The 25,304-nt window shown below is 39.0% G+C and overlaps 1 protein-coding gene across 1 annotated transcript in view; it reads right to left on the bottom strand.

Moving 5' to 3' along the window:
- The window catches only part of CRYZL1 (crystallin zeta like 1), a 74,817-nt gene extending 51,722 nt beyond the window's left edge, over positions 1–23,095 (bottom strand). The window contains exons 1-6 of the mRNA XM_007941268.2: positions 23,051–23,095; positions 13,408–13,479; positions 10,160–10,237; positions 6,656–6,728; positions 2,650–2,694; positions 1,377–1,445 (exon numbers count right to left, since the gene is read on the bottom strand). Of these exons, the coding sequence (XP_007939459.2) occupies positions 1,377–1,445; positions 2,650–2,694; positions 6,656–6,728; positions 10,160–10,237; positions 13,408–13,473 (331 nt within the window). The 5' untranslated portion in view covers positions 13,474–13,479; positions 23,051–23,095. The remainder of the gene's footprint in view (positions 1–1,376; positions 1,446–2,649; positions 2,695–6,655; positions 6,729–10,159; positions 10,238–13,407; positions 13,480–23,050) is intronic.
- Positions 23,096–25,304: the final 2,209 nt, after the last annotated feature.

The following is a 25,304-nucleotide window of genomic DNA, read 5'->3' as shown; positions in this document are numbered from 1 at the left end:
CTACCACTGTCATCCACTTGGAAGGGGATCTATGTAGGAGATCCTTGACAGAGAGGGAGAACAATGTGGAACAAAACTCAAAATCATTTGGAGAAAAAAAAGGGGGGGGGGCAGCAGGTTTGCTGGTCCGATAGAGCCTGGTGGAACCACTGAGACTATGGCACCTAGCTGCCCTTCAAGTCTGGAATTGAACCCACACCTGTGTTTCCAGCCAAACAAAACAGAGGCATATGAGTTGAACATTTACCTCAAGTAGATACCCTCCTTGGAGAGAACAATCATGGGAGAAAGAAGGGCTGCTTATGCACAGGGAGACAGCTCAGGGGGCAGGAGTGCATGAAGGGATGGACACAGGGAAGAGGTAACTATGGGGAGGAAGTGGGAGGGGAGCTGTTGCATTGTGTGGTAAACTGTGATCAAAGTCATGAGACAAAGTATATGTGACCCGTTGTATGGAAAGGCTCTGTAAACCTCACCCAAATCACAATTAAAAAAAAAAAAAGTGAGTATTTGGATTTGATTACTTTTACATAATAATGGTATCTCTAAGTGGTTTTAATTTGCTTTTCCCTCATTACTAAAGAGATGTACCATTTTTCCATTGTTTTCATATATGTATACATATTCTTAATTTTTCAAGAAGTAAAAACTGGAAGAAAAGTAAAAAACTAACATTTCAGTTAAACTGAATACTGGTCAAGCAATATTAGCAAAAGCAACTTAAAACGTTTTTTTGATTCTTTCCTGTCTCAGACACTACATGTACGTCTAGATTTTATACATTTTAAATTTTAATAAAAAAATAAATAAAAGAATCTGATTAGGGAATAATTTCAGAACCAAGGATAAACCACTTCTCAAAGCTTTTACTATGGGCAGTGTAAGTGAAACTTAAGATCTATATACTATTTAGTTTGAATATGAATTTAATGGATCCTAAATGTAATTAGAAAGTATTTGCGTGACCTTCCACCAATTATTTACTATGTACAGGCATACCTCCTTATATTGAACTTTGCTTTATTGTGCTTCACAGATACCGTGTCTTTTACAAATGGAAGGTCTGTGGCAGGTGTATTGACACCATTTTTTCAATAGCATGTGCTTCATTTTGTGTCTGTATCACATTTTGGAAATCCTCACAATATTCAAACATTTTCATAACACTATAGCACCCTGAATAGATCATAGTACAGTGGGAAACCAAAATATCTGTGGGACTCACTTTACTATGCTATTTGCTTTATCACAGTGGTCTGGAATTGAGCTTGCAGTATCTCAGAGATACGGCTATATACCCACAGCAGATGCAAAGATATCAAAACTATACACCAGTGAAGACCTGTTTGAGCTGTGAAGACTGATCTGACACATACCCAAGTAATGCTCATGCACTCTAACGACTTCACAAAGCCCAGGGTCTTCAGAATCCAGGGGTAAAATTCCTGAAAATGAAAATGTGTCATTTAAGAGAAACAAGCTATATATGAATTCATTCCTAATGAAAAGCCAATAAGGATTAGCATAAGTTTTGTTCACTAGCATTTTGAGGAAGGTTCCAATAATTACTGATGTGGAGAAGGAAGAGACTGCAGAAACATGGAAGGGAAGTGGGTCATTTTACTGTCACCAACACTGTAGCATCTGTAACATTTCTCTTTTATTTTTTTCTTTTTCTCCGTCTTCCTTCACCTCTGACTCATGGTAAAGACAATGGTTAATGTGTAGAACCAAATCAGATTCTTGGGGGCACCTACGTTCCTGGTTCTAATTGTCTCTAATGCACAGCTACATTCCCACATTTTGGTTCCTTGAGGTACCTCAATATACTTCCAAAAGAATTCCATTTTTCCCCAAAATTATTCTGATTTTGTTCTTGGTATCTTACCAAAAGAGACTTGAATAAGAGAGTATCACTGACTTCTTGGCCAGTAACAAAGATACTGAAGACAGGAATTATCAATTTTCCAGAAAAAATACCTGAGTCAAAGGCAAGACTGTAAAAAGCTGAAAAAACTTTTCTATAAATACACTCTAAAAAGCTTCAAACATGTTATAAGGCTTAACATTTTTAAAGTTTACATGAGTATCTTCCATGGAGAAATGGTAACTTCAAAGACTATTACTAAAGTCATACACTGTATATTTGTATAACTCCCTTTGACAGAAGTATAAATCTATATATTTGCAAAAATAGTATTAATTCTAAAATGAATAAATATTTCAAGTAAATTTTTCTACAAGGACAGCAAGGAAGAAATAGGATTCCAGTGAGATGCAGAGAATAGCACTTCTATACAGCTACCTAACTCAGTCAGTAGTCTTAAAGTAGATGAGTTATGACTTTACATTTCTTCAGAGCCTTTAATCTCACCATAGACTGGACATCTGTCAGGAAAAGGCTATGCCAAGCACAGTAACAACAATAGCTATTTTTCTATCTATGACACCATTTTACAGCCAGATACTGACAAGTTTACATGTTCTGCTATTATCTATCAAACTTCCAATTTTACTCATTAATGGATATTTGAGAGTAAATTCCAAATATTAGGAAAGGTTTTTGCAAGGTCCCATTGAATATTAGTAACTATAGAGAAAAGACAGTAAAAGATTATTCGTAATATAGGACTATAAGTTATAACTTACCTACTACTTCATCATCTGGTTGAAAGAACGATATCTTGCTTCCAACTAAAGAATGAGTGAAATTAGTAATTAGTATTATGAAATTACTCAGTATAATTCTTATTATTTAACTATTAATATAAGTCAAAAGATCCTTAGGTTTATAAAAGTCATGAAGTCAAAGAAAAGGCCAACAATCTCAAAGGACATTTTGATGGTCTAGAAGGATTGTAAGATAAAATACTTTGAATCTATAGTATCTGGGAAATCTGGGCTATGTGGTTATTGACATCAGGAAGAAAGAAGCCTCTGTCTGTGGCTCTTGTGCCTAGTTAGTTAACTTTATGGATGAAGGAGTAAAAGGAAAATAATACACTCTATAGCTCCTATGAAGACTATGTTGCACCTCTCCCATAGCTAGCACCGTCTATCATTATTTTACTTACAGAATTTCAGACACACAATGAGGAATTCTGGTTATGAGTCACCTGTAAAATAACTTTAATTTGGGATTTTGAGATAGTCAGGTTAGCTGCCAAGAAATTTCTTGGAAATATACAGAAACATTACAGTTATGTTTTCCCTGAATATGAAAAGAACAAAGTCTCTACTATCTGTCAATTCATTTGAATATTTTGATCCAAATAGTTACAAGAGGAAAGGTGAAGGGAAAACAAACAAACAAACATTATTGAATGCCTACTTGTACCCAGCATTTTTAGCATGCTATCCCATTTAATCTTCATGACATATTCATGAGGTAGGTATTATTATTCCTATTTAATAGACGAGGAAAGTGAGGTGAGGCTGGGAAAGAAGGTAGAATCCTGAAACCAGGAAGTAGCCTCTTCGGTTGGCTGCCAAGAAAATGGCTCAAAATTCATTTGTTGGTGCTCAGCATGTTACTGTCTAATGTTCCTATTTCACGTCCTCTTTTTTGTACCTTGCGTCTTCTTTGTGCTGTATTTCCCAACACTTCAGATCTAGTGCATTCTTCTCTTCTCTTCTGCTGCTGGTCCTAGTCCCCTTAGGACCACTTTGGCCCTCTTTTCTTGGATTCCTTCCCTCGTCTTTCATCTGTCCCTTGTATAGTGGTATTTCCAAGTATTCCATGCTATGCTTACCTCTCTTCATCATTTCTACTCTCTTCTTGGGTGAATTCATCAACTCTATTATTTCAAATACAAATAAAAACTATATGCTGGGAACTCTCAAATACATATTATTTTCAGCATAGATCTCTCACTCTTGAGCTCAAACTTGTATATTACCACCTATTAGTTAACTACTGGCATTTCATTTAGGCCTTAAACTTAACAAGTATAAATCTGAACTCATCATCAGATCCCCTTGATTATTTGGTGGCACCAATTCATTCTTTAACCAGAATCCAGAGGTTTTTCCCCATCTTTTATTCCCCAGGTCCAATTATGTTTTATTGATTTTCTTTCCTCACTAATTTTTAAATGTGTCCCACCTCTCCATTTCTGCCATTACTGTCTCTTGCCTATAGATCTACAACCCAACCAGTCCTCTTGTCTACAGTCTACTCTGCCTCAAATCTATCCTTCATATAACCACTCTAATTATCATCCTATAAAGCCCATTCTGACCAAGACAGTTCCATGCTTAAACACTTCTACAGTTCTTCAGCAACTATAGGATGAAGTCCGAGTGATGACATATGAGGCTTTCCATGGGTCTAGCCCTTGCTTACCTTCCTGCCTCATTTTTAGGGACAGGGATTTAGTGTTCATGTCATCTTTAAAATATAATTTTCCAATGTCCTTTATTCTGCCATATTTGGTAGAGAATTTTGTTGACAAAATATCTCTCTCTTGCTAAGTATCTTGCTTCTTCTAGCTTGGCCCAGAACTTTATTTGGTTCCAGCAATACCAAACTCTTTGTAATTCTTATGTACAACACATTTTTATTCTTTGCTCATTATGTCCATTCTGCTGAGTATGATTCTCCTCGCTGCCTTTTACCACCTGGTTAACTTCCTTCAAGAAGCCTTTCCTATTTTTTATAGCTGGGTTGAGTACCTCTCCTTGGAGCTTTCACAGTAATCTGTTAATACCTGTGTACCTATCTCTCCCATATTGAACTCTGTGAGGGCAGGGCCTTTGTCTTGTTTATCTTCATATTCTTAGCACCTAGCAAGTGATCATTAAATGTGGGCTAAATTAATGAATGAATAAGTGATCAAATATCCTGTGGCTATTATACTTCCTATTTTTATTTTTTTGTACAGTTGGGGCAGAATAAAGGAGAGAAAGTGGAATTATCATTTAGCCATGTCAGGAGATAACACTGAGGAAAAGTATCAAATACATTGTAGATGTTTTAGTTTTGGTTTTACAAAGGTAAACTCAAATACAGTCTAATCCACATTGTCACATACTCATTCATGCATTCACATAATAAGAATAAACATACTGATTTCTATCTATTGTTGTTGTTGTTATGTGCCGTGGAGTTGGACCTGACTCACAGCGACCCCTCTTTGGGTTTCCAAGGCAGTATCACTATGGAAGTACATTGCCCAACCTTCCTTCGGAGGAGTGGCTGGTGGGTTTGAACCACCAGCCTTCTGGTTAGCAGTCAAAAGCCTTAGGCACTATGCTACCAGAGCTCCTTACTATCTATTAGCAATGACTATTAAGAGTATATCTATTTAGAAACAAATTAATTCAAATATTTAGGCTAACTGTTCTGCATATTAAAAGTATTATTTATTAAGTAAAACATGAAATATTTTAAATCAATCATAAAATCTTACTGGTTATTTCTCCCCAGAAACCATAACTCCCATTTATGGATTAGCAAACTGGTTCATGTTTAAATGCTTAATTTTAGGTAAATTTAAAAAATTTAATGTAAATGTAGTTACTGTTTTATGCATTTAAGCTGAAAGCTAACCTACATAAATAATTTATGTTTGCCTGTAAACATCATTAAAAGAACAAGATTGGTCATTCTATTCAAAATATAATTACTCAAGGATTTAAATATATAATCCTTAAATATTTACTGAACAGTAATAAGCCCTTCAATTATCAAGCATCACATCAGTCCTATTTCCCTTTTTAATTGAACAAAAAAAGAGGAAGTAAAATACTTCTGTATAATTAAAATTTTTATGTGAAAGAGTAAACTTTATGTACTGGTAAAACAATTAGTTAGCAATGAATTTATTTTACTTTAGAAACTACAGAAGTGGTAGTTAAGGTTGTATATCAACTTGGTTGGGCCTGGTTGGATGGCTAGGCAGCTGGATGTAGTTATTCCCTGTGGTGAGAATGGCAATCAATTCCATGGTGGAATCTACTGGAGCAGTTGAGTAGCTGCTTTAGGGATATGGGCTACTTTCAGTATGTAAGAAGCAGCTTTGAGGAAGGTGTCTAGCTTTTTGGCATACTGGAACTCTACATGTAGCCAAGTCATCGTTCAGTAGCCTTCTGTGCGCTGCCAATCTTGGGACTTTTTCTGAACTTAAATTAGTGGCCTGCTGTGTTGTTTGGTAATATCGGGACTGTGCCTTTTTTACTTGTTGACCTTGGGTTTGTCAGTCTCAGCAGACAGCACCTGCCTGAGTGAAGAAAAGCCTCCAGCTTTAGTGGGCCAGGAGCAGGAGGCAGAGCTGAAGCTCAAGGTTGAGGGGCTTTCACCTAGCCCCTAGAGCCTGGCACTTTGAACTTGGACTTCTAGCCTCCAAAACTGTAAAAGAACAAACTCTTTTTGTTCATGCCACCCATTTGTGGCATATTCCTGTCAGAACGGCACTGTTGTTGTTGTTGTTTTGTGCCATCAAGTCGGATCCAACTCATAGCGACCCCCCTTGGGTTTCCGAGGCAGTATCACTACAGAAGTAGATTGCCCAACTTTCCTTCCAAGGAGTGGCTGGTGGGTTTGAACCGCCAAACCTCTGGTTAGCAGTCAAACACCTTAGGCACTATGCTACCAGAGCTCCTCAGAGCAGCACTAGGTAACCAAAACAACAGATATTTACATCTATAAACTTACCATCTAACACAATTCCAGCAATTTCTCTCCCAACAGGAAAGAAATCCTTCTCCATCTTCATTTCTGCCAGAAGCTAAATCATAATAAAATTGTTAACATAGTCTTGCCAAAAATAAATCCTGGCCTTTTCTCACATGAGAAAAACAAGAATAAAAATCAAACCACAGAAAAAGCAAGTTATGACTCAATTTTTGGAATTAAGAGTATACTACTTATTTTAAAGATAATGCAAGTAACTTCACAAAATAGGTTTCCGTGGAAGGTAGGAAACCAAGAGATTGATGAAGAATTAGTTGATATACAGGTATGTGTTGTGTAATGTCCACAATATACTCTGTGAAATACGATGTTACGTGATTTGGACATCGTACGAACACCATACTAAGCAGGCATTCTTAAATTGCGAGCGACAGCATTTACTGATTTTCGACCTTTGTATTAATAACCTTTTGTTTCACTTCCAAACTTATACTTTTCTTTGCCTTTTGGTGCTGCTATCACTAGAGCTGCTTTTGCTGCGTTTAGGAGCCATGATACACTTCATGGTAATATTTCTGAAAGAAAAGTAAACAGATAAATAATGCTACGACACTCAAGAAATGTACAATACAGTGAGACTGAATGCTGCTGCCTACAAGTTGAAGCATACACTGTTTATGGTAAACTTATTTCTTAGTAGTCAAAATTCACAGTAAAACAATGAGAGAAAGTATAGTATAGACATAAGCCAGTAACAGAGGTGTTTATCGTAACTATCAAGACATATACATTACAGGTTGTGTATGTACTGTACCATTACACACCTGGCAGTGTAATCGCTTTGTATACAAGAGACATAAGATACATGGGTTGTGGTGGGAAGCTGTTGCTTTCATTACATCTGGTTTCGTCTGCTAGCCCCATTCTCTGATAGGGATTTCTAATGGGACCATGAACGTATTAGTGGTCGAATGCTGCCCAAATGGACATTATGCAGTACATCACTATATAAGCATGGGCATTATTATTCTATTACCATTAATATACCTTTATTTATTTATTTACATTTTTACTTTGCCAAGAATGAAGGGTAATTATGGTCAAAATACTACTTGTCTGGCTAAACACTGTTTACCAGTCATCTTGATCAGATGGGATTGGGGAGTCTGGAGAAGACATTGTTGAACGATGGACATGTGGTCAAGGAGAATAAAAGGCTCTTCATTTACACAACCTTTATAATGACTTGATTTGGGGCTGGGATGAAGGTGGGTAGAAGTGATAGACATACATACATAGAGAAACTGCCATATGAATCCAGACTCATGGTGATTGAAGTTTCTTTTAAAAGGATAAATTATTTAAGAAATCAGTATTTTGTTACATTCTGATCAAATTAATTATAAGTATTTGTCTTTTAAAGTGATGTAATATACTGAGATAAGGTTGTAGTGTAAGTTACTGCCACTCAAAATTTCAAGTTATGATGCTAGAAATGCTACTATATTTATAGATATTATAATACTTATTTTAGGAAATAAAAATAATTATCGTGAATATTTCCTTTAAATTTTAGGTTTCCTGTATATACTTGAAGGAGCTCTGGTGGTGTAGTGCCTAAGGCATTTGACTGCTAACCAGAAGGCTGGCGGTTCAATCCCACCAGCCACTCCTCAGAAGTTTGGGCAATCTGCTTCTGTAGAGATTGCCGCCTCAGAAAGCCAAAGGGGGCTGCTATGAGTTGGAATCGACTCGATCGAAGTGAGTTTGGTTTTTTTTTGGTTTTGTATATATTTGAGCATCAGAAAAATACCTTTTCCATAGTAGAACCTGATACTTTTCATAGATGTTTATATGACATTCTTATAGAAATACTGGGTGTTTTATATTATTTCACATATGTATACTTCCACAAAATTATAATCATGGTCTTAATAATTGTACCTTGTCTCCTTAACTTAACACAACCCTTTTATTTTACTATACAGTTTTCGTAAGTATTCCTTCTTAAAAGTAGTGCTGTACTGTGAGTTAAACATTTACCTCAAGTAGACACACGCCCTGGAGAGAACAATCATGGGAGAAGGAAGGGCTGCTTATGCATAGGGAGATAGCTCAGGGTGCAGAAGAGTATGAAGGGATGGACACTGGGAGGAGGTAACTATGGGGAGGAAGTGGGAGGGGAGCTGCTGCATTGTAAATTTTGGTCAATGACATGAGACAAAGTATATGTGAACTGCTGTATGAAAAGTGAATTTACTCTGTAAATCTTCACCCAAATCCTAAAAAAAAAAAAAAAAAAGTAGTGCTGTACTTTATTATATTGATTTTATCAGAATTCACCATTTCCTTCTGTTAGACATGGAGATTATTTGCTACACTGGAATTTTAATGGCTTTTTCATAGCTTTAAAAAGAGTGTCTTGGAAGGGCTGAAGACAGACTTCTGCAGACAAGGACTAGTGCTTGCATTCTTGGTGAAAGGACTTCAGGGGATCTAACTCACTTCTCAGATCATACTCATGTTCTCGAATTGTCCAACAGAAGCCCATAACCTTGTTCTATAATTCTCTAACCATGACTTTATAGAAAAAAATCTTAGATTCCTAAAAGTTATGGTGATGCTATAATCCAATACATTAAAGCTCCAATAAACTATGGTATTCAACTTTTAAAAGCAGAATAAATCAACCTGCTTTATTTATCATGGCACATTAACCCATTATATATTTAACATTTGGAGACTTTGGGCAATCCTACTTCCGTAGTGATACTGCCTCGGAAACCCAAGGAGGGGTCGCTATGAGTCAGGGCTGACTCGATGGCACATAACAACAACAACAACATGTATTTCCCAGTCAATAATGAACTAAGACTGTGGGGTTGAAGGAGTTCTGGTGGCGTAGTGCCTAAGGCATTTCATTGTTAACCACAAGGTTAGCGGTTCAAACCCACCAGCCACTCTGTGGAAGGAAGACTGGACAATGTACTCCCATAAAGATTTACCACCTTGGAAACCCAAAGGGGGTCACTATGAGTCGGAACAGACTTGATGGCAGTGAGTTTGATTTTTTGGTATTGGACTGTGGGGTTGGGGAAGAGAGACACAGATGACTAGAGGAGGACTATGAACCACATCTAAAGTCATTAAATGGAAATATCTATAGAAGAGATGGCTAGCAAATTAATTTACTAGGTTTCAAGTTTCAATCTTTACTATATGTATAAAGATAATTTCTGCTTTGACTATAGGACTTAAAAAATGCAAACTCTTAGCCTTTCATGATGTGAAGGAGTTTATAAAATATTTTCATATGATACAAAATACAAGATTTTAATTAGGTTAATAATTTACCTTAAGAAAGTAGGAATACACAAATGTACCTTATTTTTTTTTCTAGCTGTTCTATTCTTTAAGGATGCTAATTATTTATTGGTACTAAGAAGTCAGTTATCAATGTATCTGTACACAAAATATAATATAAAATTTTATTTGACTTTTGGCTAAAATAAATGCACCAAATACCTTTGTGTTTATCTGGCTCAGAGCACAAGCTTTAACTTGAAGTTTCACAAAGTTATCTTCTGTAAGAGGGAGATTTTCCTAGAACCAAATAACAACATAATAAGACTTATACAGTCTTTTGAGAACATACGGCAAAAATTTCACACATAGTTGAATGAAATCTAACAGAACTCAAATCTTATAGCTAATTTAATTAAAAAAGCTAAAGTAATTATCTAAGAATATTGGATATACAGGTTTCCCTTGCTATCCAGAAGTAGAACACTCATATGAAAGTTTGATAAGCTGAAATGGCATACAGCAAAGAAGCAACTACCAATAATTTATACAGGAAAAACTTTTTGAGTGATCCTCAACCTAAAAAATAACCTACCAAATCATATTAAATAACATGTAAAATCTAAAACAACACTAACACATAGTGTTCACAGACACAGTCCAAAGCTATGGCGGCTTGATGCTGAAATGCTGAGTGTAATTCCCAAGGAAGGAGCTTGGTGACGCCACTCTCCCTGCGCAGGGTGCATGCTGCCTCTTTAATGGCTTGTTGCAAAAACATATGCTGAAGTCTAGTTTCACTTTCGCCTTTTTTTGTAAAAGTGAAAATCGGTACTAATGTAGGTCTTTTGTTAAAGCTAAGTGGAATAAAGAGAACTTTCAAAGAGCAGAGGATACCTGGCTAAAAGAACCGCTAAAAGAACAACAAATCAGTCTTAGAAGAAATAACCAGGTTGCTCCTTAGAAGTGAAGCTAGAGAGACTTTGGGTATAATGGTTGCTAAAGTAGAGGGCTCTCGAAAACAAGGGAAACCTTCAATGAGATGGATTGACTTAATGCAACAACAATCACAGGGATGGTAAGGGCCAGGCGCATTTCATTCTGTTATATAAGGGCGCACCATGAGTTGGAGCCAACTCAGCAACAACTAACAGTAACTACGATATAATAAAAAATGAATAAAGGAAATGTTGTGGCAAAATTGTTAAAAGACTTTAGGACATGTATTTTGAAAAGTACTCAGAAACCAACATGGATATATGAATAGATAATAAACTTAAGACAACAAAATAGAGCAATAAATATTGTAATCTTAAAGCATCAGTTGTCCACACCTTCAGGGACATTCTTGACAAATACACACAGAACACAGTCTTAAACTGACGTAATTTTCTTAATGGTACAAATCAAGTTTAGTGTCATGTTTTTAAAAAATCTTTTCCTTATTTAACATCTGTGTTGGCCATTTCAGCATGCCACATGGGATTCTGTGGTCAAAATACAAACTGAACTTAATTCTCCCTCCTATTCCACAGCAAAATATAAGTTGAAAGGTAAAAAATATTCTAAGCTCAAGCACTCAACACCATCTGCCCATATTATTAAATATAATATACCTGCTCAAATAACCATAACCTGGAACCAATAATGAAAACACTTTCTTCAATTCCTCATATCCCCTCAAAAATAGATCAAAAGTTGGCCAAGAAGAGCTACTTGCATAGCACTGCTTATGTTTCTGTCAAAGGGATTATGTTCAGTTACCACTGTGCTTTATTTGCCATGAACACATATTTTGGTATTATCTTTTAAAATCTCAGATTTGGAAATATTGGGTGATATATTATGAAAATATTCAATAATATTGATGAATTTGTAAATTTTACTTATATTGTGTGAACCTGGAAATAATTCTGCCTAAGGGCCAATCAAATCTCTTGGACCATTATCCTGACCCAATGGCAGAAGCCAAACTGAGACTTCCGATCAAAAATGATTTTGGAGTTAGCGCAAGTCTACAAAGAGGAAAACAGATTGTGTTTGTGATCCAAGAATTCTTATTACTACTATGCTATGCAATACTGATACAGATACAGTACTTTGTTTTCTTCCCTAAATTTATAGTAGAGTGATTTTGGCTTGCTATAATCACCAATGTATGAATATGCTAGCTACGATTAAGGTAGCCCAAACACTAGAGATCATTTAAAGCTTACTAAATGAAGTAATTTTGCAAAGCCCAGAAATTAGTATAAAAAACAATGTAAAAACCTCTCACTTCATAACATGAGATAAAGTATTCTGAAATATGTCTATAATCTGAAAACTCACTTTACTGTGGCACTAAGAATAACTTGGGTTAATTTTGCAATATATGAAAAAAGGTTATTTATTATAAGGTTGTTTTGCTTTACTAACTAATACCTTTCACACCACTATCAATACCCAGAGGAAATAAACAATCTTTCATAGCAATTCTTTTAAAAAGAAGAGTGAAGAAAATCAAAGACTCAAGGAAACATTAATCCAAAGACTAATGCAGCACTTGAACCCCAGCCTCCACAACGCTGAGGCCAGAAGTACTAGGATACCCAACTACCACTGTTAATGGGAGCTCTGGTAGCGTAGTGCCTAAGGCACTTGACTGCTAACCAGAAGGCTGGCAGTTCAAACCCACCAGCCACTCCTCAGAAGAAAGACGGGGCAATCTACTTCCGTAGTGATACTGCCTTGGAAACCCAAGAAGGGGTTGCTATGAGTCAGGTCCGACTCGATGGCATATAACAACAACAACAACCACTGTTAACTGCTCTGAAAGGGATCACAATAAGAGGTCCTGGTTAGAATGGGGGGAAATAGGGAACAAAACTCAAAATCATAAAAATAGTCCAAGCTTGCTGGACTGATGAGGACTGGTGGAACCCCAGAGACTATGGCCCTTGGATACCCTTCAGCCTAGGAACTGACTTGGGCCCTGTGACTCAAGTGTCATCCAAATGATAGGCCTAGAAGGTGAACAGTAATATCAGGAGGGCATGCACTCAGTAGAACAATCAAGCATATGAGATCAAGAGGACAGCACTGCCCAGGGAAAGAGCTGGCAATGTGGAAAGGGATGAATGGAAGGATGAAGGGAAGGGCTGGGCTCAAGGAGAAAATGGGAACAATGCTATTACTGTGTGGGGATTATAGCAAATGTCACAAAACAGAATGTATGAGGATTATTGAATGGGAAACCAATTTGCTATGTAAACTTTCACTCAAATCATAATTTAAAAAAATTTATATATATACATATTTATACTACAATATTTTGACATAAACATTAAAGGAAAATAATTGGCGGAGTTCATTTACATAATTTTTGTTTATTTAGTTCCATTAAAAATAACAGATATTTAAAACAGGCTCTATCACATAAAGAAAATACACTATCTTCATCCAGTTAATAATTAAACCATTTCTCTTACCCTTTCTTGAAATACAAATGTTATTTCTTCATTTGTGTTATTCTGTTGAAAATATAAGCCTTTCATGGTCACCTAAAAACAAGATAATAGTAAAAATGTATGAAACAAACAGTCTTCCAGATCAAATGAATGTAAAATTTAAACAGTTGTGCTGGTAAAGGGGAAATGACAACCATAAAATACTCTTCAAAGAAATAAATTAAGGGTATTTTCTTGAAAGGATCAAGTAAGAATATGCAACAACCTCTGTGTGCAAATGGGTTTACAGTTCAACCTATCTTTACAAAGGCAAGCACAAGCCTTATTTCACTTTCCCTTTCAATAAAAAATATTAGATGTACTTAGGAAAAGAACATCTTACAAGAAGTAAGAAGCTCAATTTTATTTACCAAATGTGTCATTTTAAAAACTTTAAAAGACTTTAAGAAAACCACTAAAAAGGAAAAAGTGGACAATCAAGATACTTGTTGATACTGTGCCCCTAATTCCTCTTACATTCTATAAACTATTTAATGGAAGTATTTAAAACTGTGCTAACCTCCACAATTGTTTCCTTAATTTTCATAGTAATTCTACAGGTGAGACTATTTTTTTAAATGTAAATTTCATAGAAATCGGAAATACATGCAGGAAAGTGCACAAATCCTAAATGTACAATTTTATGAATTTCATAAAGTGAATATGTCTATGTAATCAGCAACCCAATTAGGAAACATGACCAAACATTCAGAAGCTCCCTTGAACCTCTTTCTAGTAACTACCTCCCTCTGCCAAGGACACCCAATATCCTGTCTTAATAGCACAGACTAGTCTGTTTTTGAACTCTATATAAATGAATACTACTTTCTTGTGTCTGGCTTTTTTCATTCATATTATGTTTGTGTTTCCCATGTTGTTGCTTGTAGTCGTAGTTCATTCATTCCCATTGCTGTATAGTATTCCATTTAAGAATAAATCACTGTTTATCCATTTCATTATAGAAGGATTCTTTCCAGTTTGGGGCTTGTTTTAGTTTCCTAGGGCTGCCATTGCCAAGTACCACAAACTAGGTGGTTTAAAACAGAAATTTATTCTCTCACAGTTCGTAAGGTAAGAAATGCAAAATTAAGATGTTGGCAGGATAGTTTCCTTTTGGAGGTGCTAACACAGAAATCATGCCATGCCTTTCTCCTAGTTTTTGGTGGCTGCAAAATAATCTTTGACATTCCTTGGCTTGTAGACACATTACCCTAATCTCTGCTTCTATCTTCCCTGTATCTCTGTGTGTCTTTTGATATCTCTTATAAAGGCAAGCTCATTGGATTTAGGGCTCATCCTAATCCAGTATCCTCATTTTAATTATATCTGCAAAGATTCTATTTCCAAATAAGATCACATTCTTTGGCTCCAGGAGGACATGAATTTTATGGGACACTACTTCAACTCTTTGTTGTTGTTGTTGTTCGCCATAGAGTCGGCCCTGACTCATAGCGACCCCTCCTTGGGTTTCTGAGGCAGTATCACTACGGAAGTAAGAATGCCCAACCTTCCTTCCGAGGAGTGGCTGGTGGGTTTGAACCAGCCAGCCTTCTGGTTAGCAGTCAAGTGCCTTAGCCACTATGCTACCAGTGCTCCTACTTCAACTCTAGAGTTTTTTTTTTTTTAATTTGTATTGTGATTTGGGTGAAAGTTCACAGAACATTCATTTTCCACATAGCAGTTCATACAGATTTTGTTTCATGACACCGACTGCAATTACGCACAATGTAATAGCTCTCTTCCCACTTCCTCCTTGTAGTTACCTTTTCCCTCCATCCTTCCTTCCTATGCATTCTTGCCTCTCAAACTATCTCCCTGTGCAAATACTGCCCTTCTGTTTTCCCATAATTGGTCGCTCCAAGAAGTATATCTACCTGATGCAAATGTTCACCCTGTATGCCTGTCTATTGTTTGGATGGAAGCCACAGGAGTGAGTTCAGTTCCAGACCTGAAAGGTAACCAGGGGCCATAGTCTCGGAGGTCTCATCAGGCTCTATCAGACCAATAAATCTGGTCTTTGTTTTTTATGATTTTGAGTTTTGTTCCACATTGTTCTTCCACTTTATCCAGGATCTCCTGCACTGATCCCTTTCCAAGTGGTTGACAGTGGTAGCCAGGAACCATCTTGTTCTTCTGGTCTCATGGTCATATACACTGAGGATCGTATGGTCTACTAATTTTCTTCATTGTTCTCTGCTCTGGATGAGGAGAGACCCATTGCTGCATCTTAAATGACTGCTTGCAAGACTCTAAGACCTCAGTTGCTATTCATCAAAGTAGGATGTAGTAGTATGTAGTTTTGCATAGTATGTTATGCCAAATGACCCTGATGTCCCCTGCAACCAAGATCCTGAGCCCACAGGTCCAATTACTTGCTCCTTCAGGATGACAACTCACTCTAGGGCTTTTAAAAATTGTCCTGTTAAGAAGATTTTTGTGCATGCTCTTTTTAGTGAGGAAACTTGAGTCTTAGATTGCGTAAAGCACATACCTAAGATCTTATAGCACCAGTGGGACCAAGGCTAAGACACAAAAAAAGACACAAAGTGGGTCCAAATTACTCCAAAGTCATTATTCTTAACCATTATAGTTAATGTTTCTCAATGAGCTGCTAATATTCAATATATCCCTTAAAATTATAATTCTACATCCTTCAGTTTAGGATTAATTATTAAGTACTTGTTGATAGATCTGTACATAATATATGGCGTCTAGTGCTGGTGGTGCTGTGGTTAAGAGCCGAGTTGTAAACCAAAAGTGTGGCAGTTCAAACTGACCAGCGTCTCCATGGGAGAAAGATGTGGCGGTCTGCTTCCAGAAAGATCATAGCCTTGTAAACCTTTGAGGCAGTTCTACTCCGTCCTACAGGGTCACTATGTATCAGAATTGACTCAATGGCAATGGGTTTCAGTGTAAAATGAAAATGTGGGGAACCATGTTCAAAAATTATTAAAATTTTAAGATGGTGGCAGTAGAGCATTAAAGCAAGTACAGCTTCCTTTTGAGCATGAGGTTCAGTGTGACTGTACAGGATGCGCATACATGTAACCAGTCCTGCATGTTAAATGTTAGTGGATCTTATGGATCCATATGGAGGGTTTTTATTGAATCAGCTGAGCCTTAGCTGCTGCTTTCTAGAATGTTATAATCGAACACTGGAACTAACAGAAATAAATACATAATCAGGACATACATAGAATTTATATATATAGCATGTATCAACAAAATACATAAAAAGAGTGAGCTGAGTCAAAAGATTAAATTAATTCTTGCACTTACTAACCCTTTGGTTACAGAAGGTCTGTTTGTGTGTCACTGTGTTTGGTGTTTGGTAGGAGAGTCCAGGATGAGAGGAGAAGGTAAGCACAGATATAATCAGTAACCAGTTGCTGTTGAGTCATCCTCCACTCATGGTGACCTCATGTGTGTCAGAGTAGAACTGTACTCCACAGGGTTTTCAATAGCTGATTTTTCAGAAGTAGATCACCAGGCCTTCCTTCTGAGGCATCGCTCCAAATTCTTGGTTAGTGAACTAGTGCATTTTAACTGTTGGCACCACTGATGGACTCCCAAGCACAGACACAGGAGCTACAAGATAAAATCTAACCTCTCCTGCCCAGCTTTTCAGCCTATTCTGCCTTACTTCCCTATAGTATGATTTCCTACCATATGGTCATACCTGCCTCAGGGCTTCTAGGTATTGCTTGTTCACTGACAACAGGCTATACACATTCTGCTAACAAAACTCAAGTCCTTCCCTCTCTCTGAGATGATCCCCCAGTGATACTCAATCTAAGCTATCTGAACCATGCTTCTGTATTTCATTACATACTAATATATAAAACCTTACCTTACTTATTAATGAGGAGGCTTTCCCACTTATTGCTTGGAAGAATGAAAATCCATTATTATTAAATAAATAAAATCTCTGCTCTAACTCAGTCGGGAGCTACCTTTTGAGAACTGGAACAATCAACACCTTGACTTCAAAGCACCTGCTTTTGTGATTCTGAAAACCACTGTCTTTTCAGCCACTGCATCCAAATAAATTTGGTATGTCTCCTAGATCAGCAGTCACAAGCAGTTTACAGTGTACCCCAAATTAAATGCTTCTCAGGATCCCCCTAAGCAAATATTATAGCTAATATTAATTATATTAAGCTAATATTATAGCTATTATAATATATTAATTATATTAAGCTAATATTATATTAAGCTAATATAATTAGCTATATTATAGCTAATATTAGTCAGCTCATGCTAAATAACTAACCGTGTAGGATCAAAAACATCCTCAAAGTTACAATAAAAAAAAGTATTTTTATAAAACTGGCCAGAAGAAAATGGAAGAAATATCAATTATTTGTTTTGTAAATCCCTAACAGGAATACTGAGTTCCTAACCCTAAAAAAATGGCATAATAAATAGTATTCAAGGCCAAATGGTTTCTTAGCTACAGTCCAGATTAAGTGGAACACTCAGTGTATTACTTAATATAATTTTTAATGAATTAAAAGATATCTGCACATAGGAAATAAAGCCTTATAGAACACAAATATAAATAAAAACTATCATTTTTTTTCTAAGGATGAATGTCATGTAACTTCAAATTTATATGTTCTACTGTAAGCATAGGAGCTCTGGTAGCATACTGCCTAAGGCACTTGATTTCTAACCAGAAGGCTGGCGGTTCAAACCCACCAGCTACTCCTTGGAAGGAAGGTTGGGCAATCCTACTTCTGTAGTGATACTGCCTCAGAAACCCAAGGAGGGGTCACTACAAGTTGGGGCTGACTCAATGGCAAACAACAACAACAACAACGTAAACACTGCTATATAAAAAGATAGTATATGTTGAAAAGTATAAGAAGATACTCCATGAAAAACAAAGATTTCATATTTTTACAGGCATATCAGATTTAAAAAAATATTTGATATGAGTCTACACATTGAGGATTATGTCCATAATACTTTTAAATTTTATAATGGCTACACATTAAATATATTTTAAAAATCAGGGTAAAGAATAATTGAGAAAACATCTATTTTAAATATTTTTTGGTACAATGCAGAAAAGAGGATTTCGTATAAATTAAACATATAACTATAAGCAACACTTCAAAAAAGTAGTTAATAAAGGCAATGATCTATTTTAAGAGCTATAAAAACATTAAATAATTTTTGGCACAAAGCAGAAAAGAGGTCTTTGCATAAATTAAACATGTGACTATAACATTTCAAAAAAGTAGTTAATAAAGATAATGGTTTAAGAGATTTAAAAAAATATCAATGGGAAGAAATTTCAAATGGCTTCATCTCAGTTATAAAAACAACATGAACTCCCTTACTCTACTGCTACACTCAACCCCCAAAGAGCTCAACCATTAATAACTGTAAACAAAACCTCTACAGATCATTCCTTATCTATACCTGCAGACAACAGTGTCCTAAGGATCATACTAATCTCAAATTCAACAGACATAAAACTGGACTAATCTTTCCCCAGGGCAAGGGTATGCTCTTTTCAGTTATAAGTCCCTCCTCTGTATTAAATTATCAATCATAAAGCTTCTGTTTCCTTTAAGAAGTTCTGACTCATTTACAAGGACCATCACCTTAGCACAGGTGATATGCTAGTACCTCAATTACCGAAGACCTAGGTTATGGCCACAGACTGGTGAATGGCTTCAATTCCATCCGTCATCCAACCAACCCATCACCCCCTATGGCCAACTCAGTCCCTCAAAGTTCTTGTATGCTCTTATTTCTATTATTCATCAACACAAACTTCATTTACTTCAGGTTTTGGGTTCCTATAAAGTTTCTAACCCATCATCATTTTTTATTTTAAGGAAAGTAATGATGTATTTTCAAGCAAACAGCTCTGAAATGTGGCCTCGTGTGCTCGGTTTGGTCACCATGACAGGCTCTAAGCTATCTGTGTATCCAGTGCCCTAACCTCTGTGCTGTTGACCTGGTGCACAGCATGATAAGACTTTTTGGATTTTTAAGAGGGAAATTTTCATTTACATTTTGATCATTAGAGAAGAAGTGACTTACTAAGTTTTAACAATGCTCTTTCTTACTCATCTGGAAGATTTTCATATATATCCACAAAGCAGAAAAAGTAATCTATCAAACTATGTGTCCAGATAATTGGTTAAAAGTATGGCCAGCATAATCAAAGTAACTAGTTGGTGGTTTGGTTTAGTATACATACAGGCTGCAGAGGATGGTGGCATAGTGCCTAAGACATTTGACTGCTACCCAGAAGGCTGGTGGTTCAAACCCACCAGCAACTCCTTGGATGGAAGATTGGGCAATCTACCTTCATAGAGATACTGCCTCGGAAACCCAAGGAGGGGTTGCTATGAGTCAGATTCGACTCAACGGCAGTGAGTTTGGTTTGCTTTTTTTAGAGGATGGCAGTCCTAACGACATATGCCAGCTTTGCTTCCTAGCTCAAAAAACACCAAACCAAAGCAAACCCACTGTCTTCAAGTCAATTCTGACTCATAGTGACCCCCATTGGGTTTCCATGGCTGTAAATCTTTACAGAAGCAGACTGCCTCATCTTCCTCCCACAGAATCGCTGGTGGGTTTTGAACTGCTGACCTTCTGGTTAGCAGCCAAATGCCTTACCCATTACACCACCAGAACTCCTTTCCTAAGTCAAAGAGGAGGACAAATGCACAGTCCTAACAACTGGAAGACAGCTTTACAATGTGTAGGCAACAGTCTCTAGAAATCTGTATAATCTATGAGACTTTGCGTAAGGAATAAGTACTCAAGTGACACTGTTTTGCTGAATACAACTGCTTTGCTCTCTTGTGCCTGTTATAAGATGTAGGTTTAGTTGTGTATATTTTCAACAACAACAACAACAAAAAAGCTGACTCTTCTTGCTGCTGTAATGCTGCTGCTGTTGGCTGAAGCTGAACTTAGGAGTGGAAGTAAAGCTCTGTCAGGCAAAAAGTTAGGAGCCTGGGTCCCTAACGCAGTGGAACAACCCCCATCAGCCCTGGAATGCCTACCTTGACTTTTACATGAAAGAGAAATAAGATTTATCATGTTTAAGCCCCCTACAAATATATACCAAACCAAAAACTCACTGCCTTCGAGTTGGATCCGACCCATAGTGACCCCTCCTTGGGTTTCCGAAGCAGTATCACTACGGAAGTAGATCACCCAATCTTTCTTCCAAGGACTGGCTGGTGGGTTTGAATTGCCAATCTTCTGGTTAGCAAATGCTTTAGGCACTACGCCACCAGAGCTCCCTACAAATATATATATATATATATATGTATATATATGTGTATACACAAGTATACACACACACACACACACACATATATACACACATACATATACTTACGTTGTTGTTATGTGCTGTTGAGTCGGTGCGACTCATAGCAGCCCCTCCTTGGGTTTCTGAGGCAGTATCACTACGGAAGTAGATTGCCCAACCTTCCTTCTGAGGAGTGGCTGATGGGTTTGAACTGCCAGCTTTCTGGTTAGCAGTTAAGTGCCTTAGGCACTATGCTACCAGAGTTCCTATACATATATACATACACACACACAACACACACACACAGGGGACAGCAGTGGTCACACCTAGCTAAATTCTAGAAAGCAATTCCATGTTACAAGAATTTTTTACTTTCACATTTTAGGTAGATAATTCAAAATTTAAAGGAGGAAACTGCATGAAGTTGCTAAGTCCCTATCACTAACCAAAACCAAATCAAACTCACTGCCGTTGAGTCGATCCCAACTCAGAGCAACCCCCGTTGGGTTTCCGACGCTGTAAATCCTTATGGCAACAGATCACCCCATCTTCCTTCTGTGGAGTGGCTGGTGGGTTTGAACTGCTGACCTTCTGGTTAGTAGTCAAATGCCTTATCCACTGTTGTTGTTAGGTGCTGTTGAGTTGTATCCGACTCATAGCGACCTCTCCTTGGGTTTCCGAGGTGGTATCACTAAGGAAGTAGATTGCCCAACCTTCCTTCCAAGGGGTGGCTGGTGGGTTTGAACCACCAGCCTTCTGGTTAGCAGTCAAGTGCCTTAGGCACTATTATGCTACCAGAAAAAAGAAAAAACCAAACACCAAACTCACTGCTGTCCAGTCAATCATGACTTATAGCGACCCCTCCTTGGGTTTCCTAGGCTGCATCTCTACAGAAGACTGCCCAAAATAGAGGATATGCACTTTGATCAGGGGTTTCAGCATTAGTTGAGTAGGGTGGGGGAATAATATGACCATTAAAGGTTGCTGTAAGGATTAAATACTAGCTACATGCAAAGCACTAAGAACAACACCTGGCACCAAATAAGCATTCAACATGTTACCTATTTTCAGAAATCTTGGTGGCTCGGTGGTTAAAGAGCTCAGCTGCTACCCAAAACGTTGGCGGTTTGAACCCACCAGCCCAGAAGCCAGTGTAAGATGTAGCATTCAGCTTCCATAAAGATTTACAGCCCTGGAAATCCTATGGGGGCAGTTCTACTCTGTCTTATAGGATCGCTATGCGTTGGAATTGACTAGACGGTAGTGGTTTTTTTTTTTTTTTTTTAAACCCGTTTTTACTATTATTTCTGTAAAAAGCAGAGAACCTCTACAGTAGCTCTGAAGTCATCTCATAGAGAGGTCTGGTCATGAGCAATCCGACCTTTCAACATCTTTCAATTTCTAAAGTGGGCTAGATCTCCACTGTCCAATACAGTAGCCACTAGATGCGGAACTTTTCTAGTCGGAATTAAGATGTGCCCTACGTGCAAAATACATTGAATTTCTAAGATTTAAAAAAAAAAATCCCAGCAATTTTTATATTGATTACTTATTGATATATTTTGGTTATATTAGGTAAAATGAAATACATTTAGTTTCATGTGTTTCTTTTCACTTTTTAAAACGTGGCTACGAGAAAGTCTAAAATTAGGTTTAGGTAAGTGGTGGCTCGCATTGCATTTGCACTGCATAGAAAGAATTGATGTAGAACTTTGCTACTCTTAATGCAGACTAGCAACATCTAGGTAGCGATCCTCAGGTCCCTCCCCAGGCTTACACAAACAGGTATCTCTCTATCTGCACTTTAACAACATCCTGAGCCGATTCTTAATCATTGCTGCAGAATATCAGTTGTTTGACTAAATGGAGAGAGCAAATCCGGCCCTAAAGCTACCTTGCTTTCGGAAATTGATCATAGAAAGAACGAGGAAGGAGAGAGAAAGCGATGGGAGAAGAGTTTGGGAGAAAGAAAAAGAAACTCAAATGATAGGAACAATAACAAGCAGGGGGGATACATCCAACCTGGAAAATAATAAGGGAACTTCCAGACCTGTTCACAAAAAGGGAGACAGAGATGCAAACGGAGATAAAACCTACAATTAAAAAAACCCGCCCAAACCCGATGCCGTCTAGTCAATTCCGACTCAAATCGTCCATCAAGCTTTACTGTTTGCCTGCGGCCTTAGCCAACCTAGGCCTGGACGCGACTGGGTCTGAGGTGAGGGTGCGACGTGAACCACCATCCTCCCCACAGCTGACAGTTCGGTGCAGTGTTTCTCCGCCCTTCCCCCAAAAGTCCTGTTTCCGAAGACACACATAACGCTTTCTGAGGCTCACCTGCCTCGGAGAGGCCCCAACTGCCTGCAGCTTCGCCACCGCCACCTTCGAGTCCTTCCGCAGAGGGCCCGCCTCTTCGCGCCACGGCACTGCTCCCATTGGTCTGGTCGTTCATCACTCCTACAGGGATGGGCCAGAGTCTTAGAGGCTGTGAAGAACGCCATAGCAACCATCACAAGTTCTGAGTTTGAACTACACTTCCCTGCATGCTCCGCTCGGTGGAGCGAGGCGCCGTACCGTGGGCTACCAATCAACGGGGGAAGTTGTAGTCACCTGGGTGGGTTCCATTTTATGCAAATTTCAGCCTACAGATCACACCCTTCCTCATTCCAATCGTAAACCTAACCACTTTCCATGATTAAATTAGTTGAGTGCACCTTATCGAGTATCTCGAACAGCAACTGACAGATGCACTGAAACTGTGGGTCAAAACTCCATAAGCCTCGACAGAGAAATCTCAGACCCAAAACCTCAAGTTACGCCTTCGTGGAGGTGGGGGTGGGAAGGCAAGAAGAGGCCTACTCCCGCCTCGTTTGAGCATGCTGACTGGTTTATTTGGCTGTCGCTCAGTCTTTTACAGGTTTTTTTTCGGCTCCTCCTCCTTTCGTCCCCGTGGTAGGCGGGGCTAGCGGTAGGGGGCGGTAATGAGGTTTAGGCACCTTCTTCCAATTGACTGGCTGTTTGTCTCCACCCACCTGTGGGCGGAGATGGTGGGGTGGATGGGGGCGGGAGAGGCTGCGGAGGGAGATGGGGAGATAGGCGGGAGCGAGGGAGCGAGGGAGGGAGAGAAGGAGGTAGAGAGGAACAGCGGATCCAGGGGAGGGAGCGCAGCTTGGTTGCTCCGTAGTACGGAGGCTCGCGAGGGAGAATCTCGAGCGGGCTCCTGGACCGACAGATCGGAAAGCGGGCAGGGATGATGTGTGGGGCTGCGGCTCCTTCGGGCCTCCCCCCGGCGTGTGGGCTGCACTGATTTGTCCCTAGGGCGGCAGCGCGGATCCTCCTGGAGATGAGGTGAGGAACGGGCTTAACTGCCGCGAGGGTCGGCGCGATGGCCGCTCGGGGCGCCTGTCCGGCGGGCCGGCTTGCGTTCCTCTAGCTGTCCTTCACCATTGTCGCGCGCTAGGGAAGCGCGGCACCGGCAGCCCTACGCCTTGTCCTTCCCCATCTTCCCGGAGGCGGTGGCAGGGCGGCTGGCGGACCAGCGCAGGGGGCCTGGGGCGCCGCGGCGGGCCCTGGGGGTGGTGGCCGCGGGAAGGTCTTTGGGTTGAATGGGCGCCCCCAGCTCTGGCAGGCAGAGCGGCGTCGTTCCCTCGGGAGCTGGAGGGGGCGGCCAGTCCTTCCAGGGCTGACCTCGCTGCCCTCGGCCGGCCTGAGCGAGGTGGGCCGGCCAAGCCTCGCCCCCCGCCAGCCACTCAGGGGCCCGGAGCGCGCGGGGAGCGGCATCGCGCAGCCCGCCTCTCCCACCGCGTCCCCGGCCTCGAGTCCCCGGCTCATCCTTCTTTCTTCTCACTGGTGTGCCTGCAACATCCGTCAGTGAAGGGCAGTCAATGCCGTTTGGCCCCAATTCATCCTGCCGGGATTGACTCTTGGTATTTAACAGAAAGCGGCTTCCTTTGCAGCATAAGCGTGCGTTCCCGCTGTGTCTTCTCCTTCCCTTCTTTACGCACGGACACCGTTTCATGGTGTTAACCGAAGGCACGATTGCGGTCTCCTCTTGCTGGAAAGAGAGGAAATGTAATCAAAATCTCTAGGAAAAGGAAACCAACGAGAAGTAGGCTGCACCTTCCTTCACTTTTGTTTGTTTTTGGATTAGAAGACAATTTCGTAGATTACATTTCCTACGGGCATCTTCTGTTGTTATTCTGACTAAAGAAGGCTTTGCTTTTCAAGAAACAGATTAGCGGCTTTTCTAATGCGTTGGAAGCTTTGGAGATTTTTGATTGTCTCTTAAATATGAAGTTTCCATTAGAACTTTGCCATCATCTCGGTACTATTCTGAAGGCTGTATCTATCTGAAATTTCAAGTATATGCAGACTTTCTCGCCAGATGCGTTTCTTTATGCATATCTATTGGGACCCTCCTCTTACTATTTTCGTGGTAAAGACGTGCAAATGATAATCAGGTACAATAAAAAGGGCAGATCATAAAAACAAGTACAATAACAAACAAATGTCATCTGAAAAATTTCAGTGCTCTCTGCAGGGAGGCAATTTTCCCATGGAACCTCTGAAGAAACAAGGCTCAGATACTCAT

The sequence above is a fragment of the Orycteropus afer genome, unplaced genomic scaffold (assembly GCF_000298275.1).
Source record: "Orycteropus afer afer isolate SDZICR_OR568_19922 unplaced genomic scaffold, OryAfe1.0 scaffold00078, whole genome shotgun sequence".
Classification (NCBI taxonomy): Eukaryota; Metazoa; Chordata; class Mammalia; order Tubulidentata; family Orycteropodidae; genus Orycteropus; species Orycteropus afer.
The sequence above is the reverse complement of the archived record's forward strand: the minus strand, read 5'-3'. Positions and strand labels throughout refer to the sequence as shown.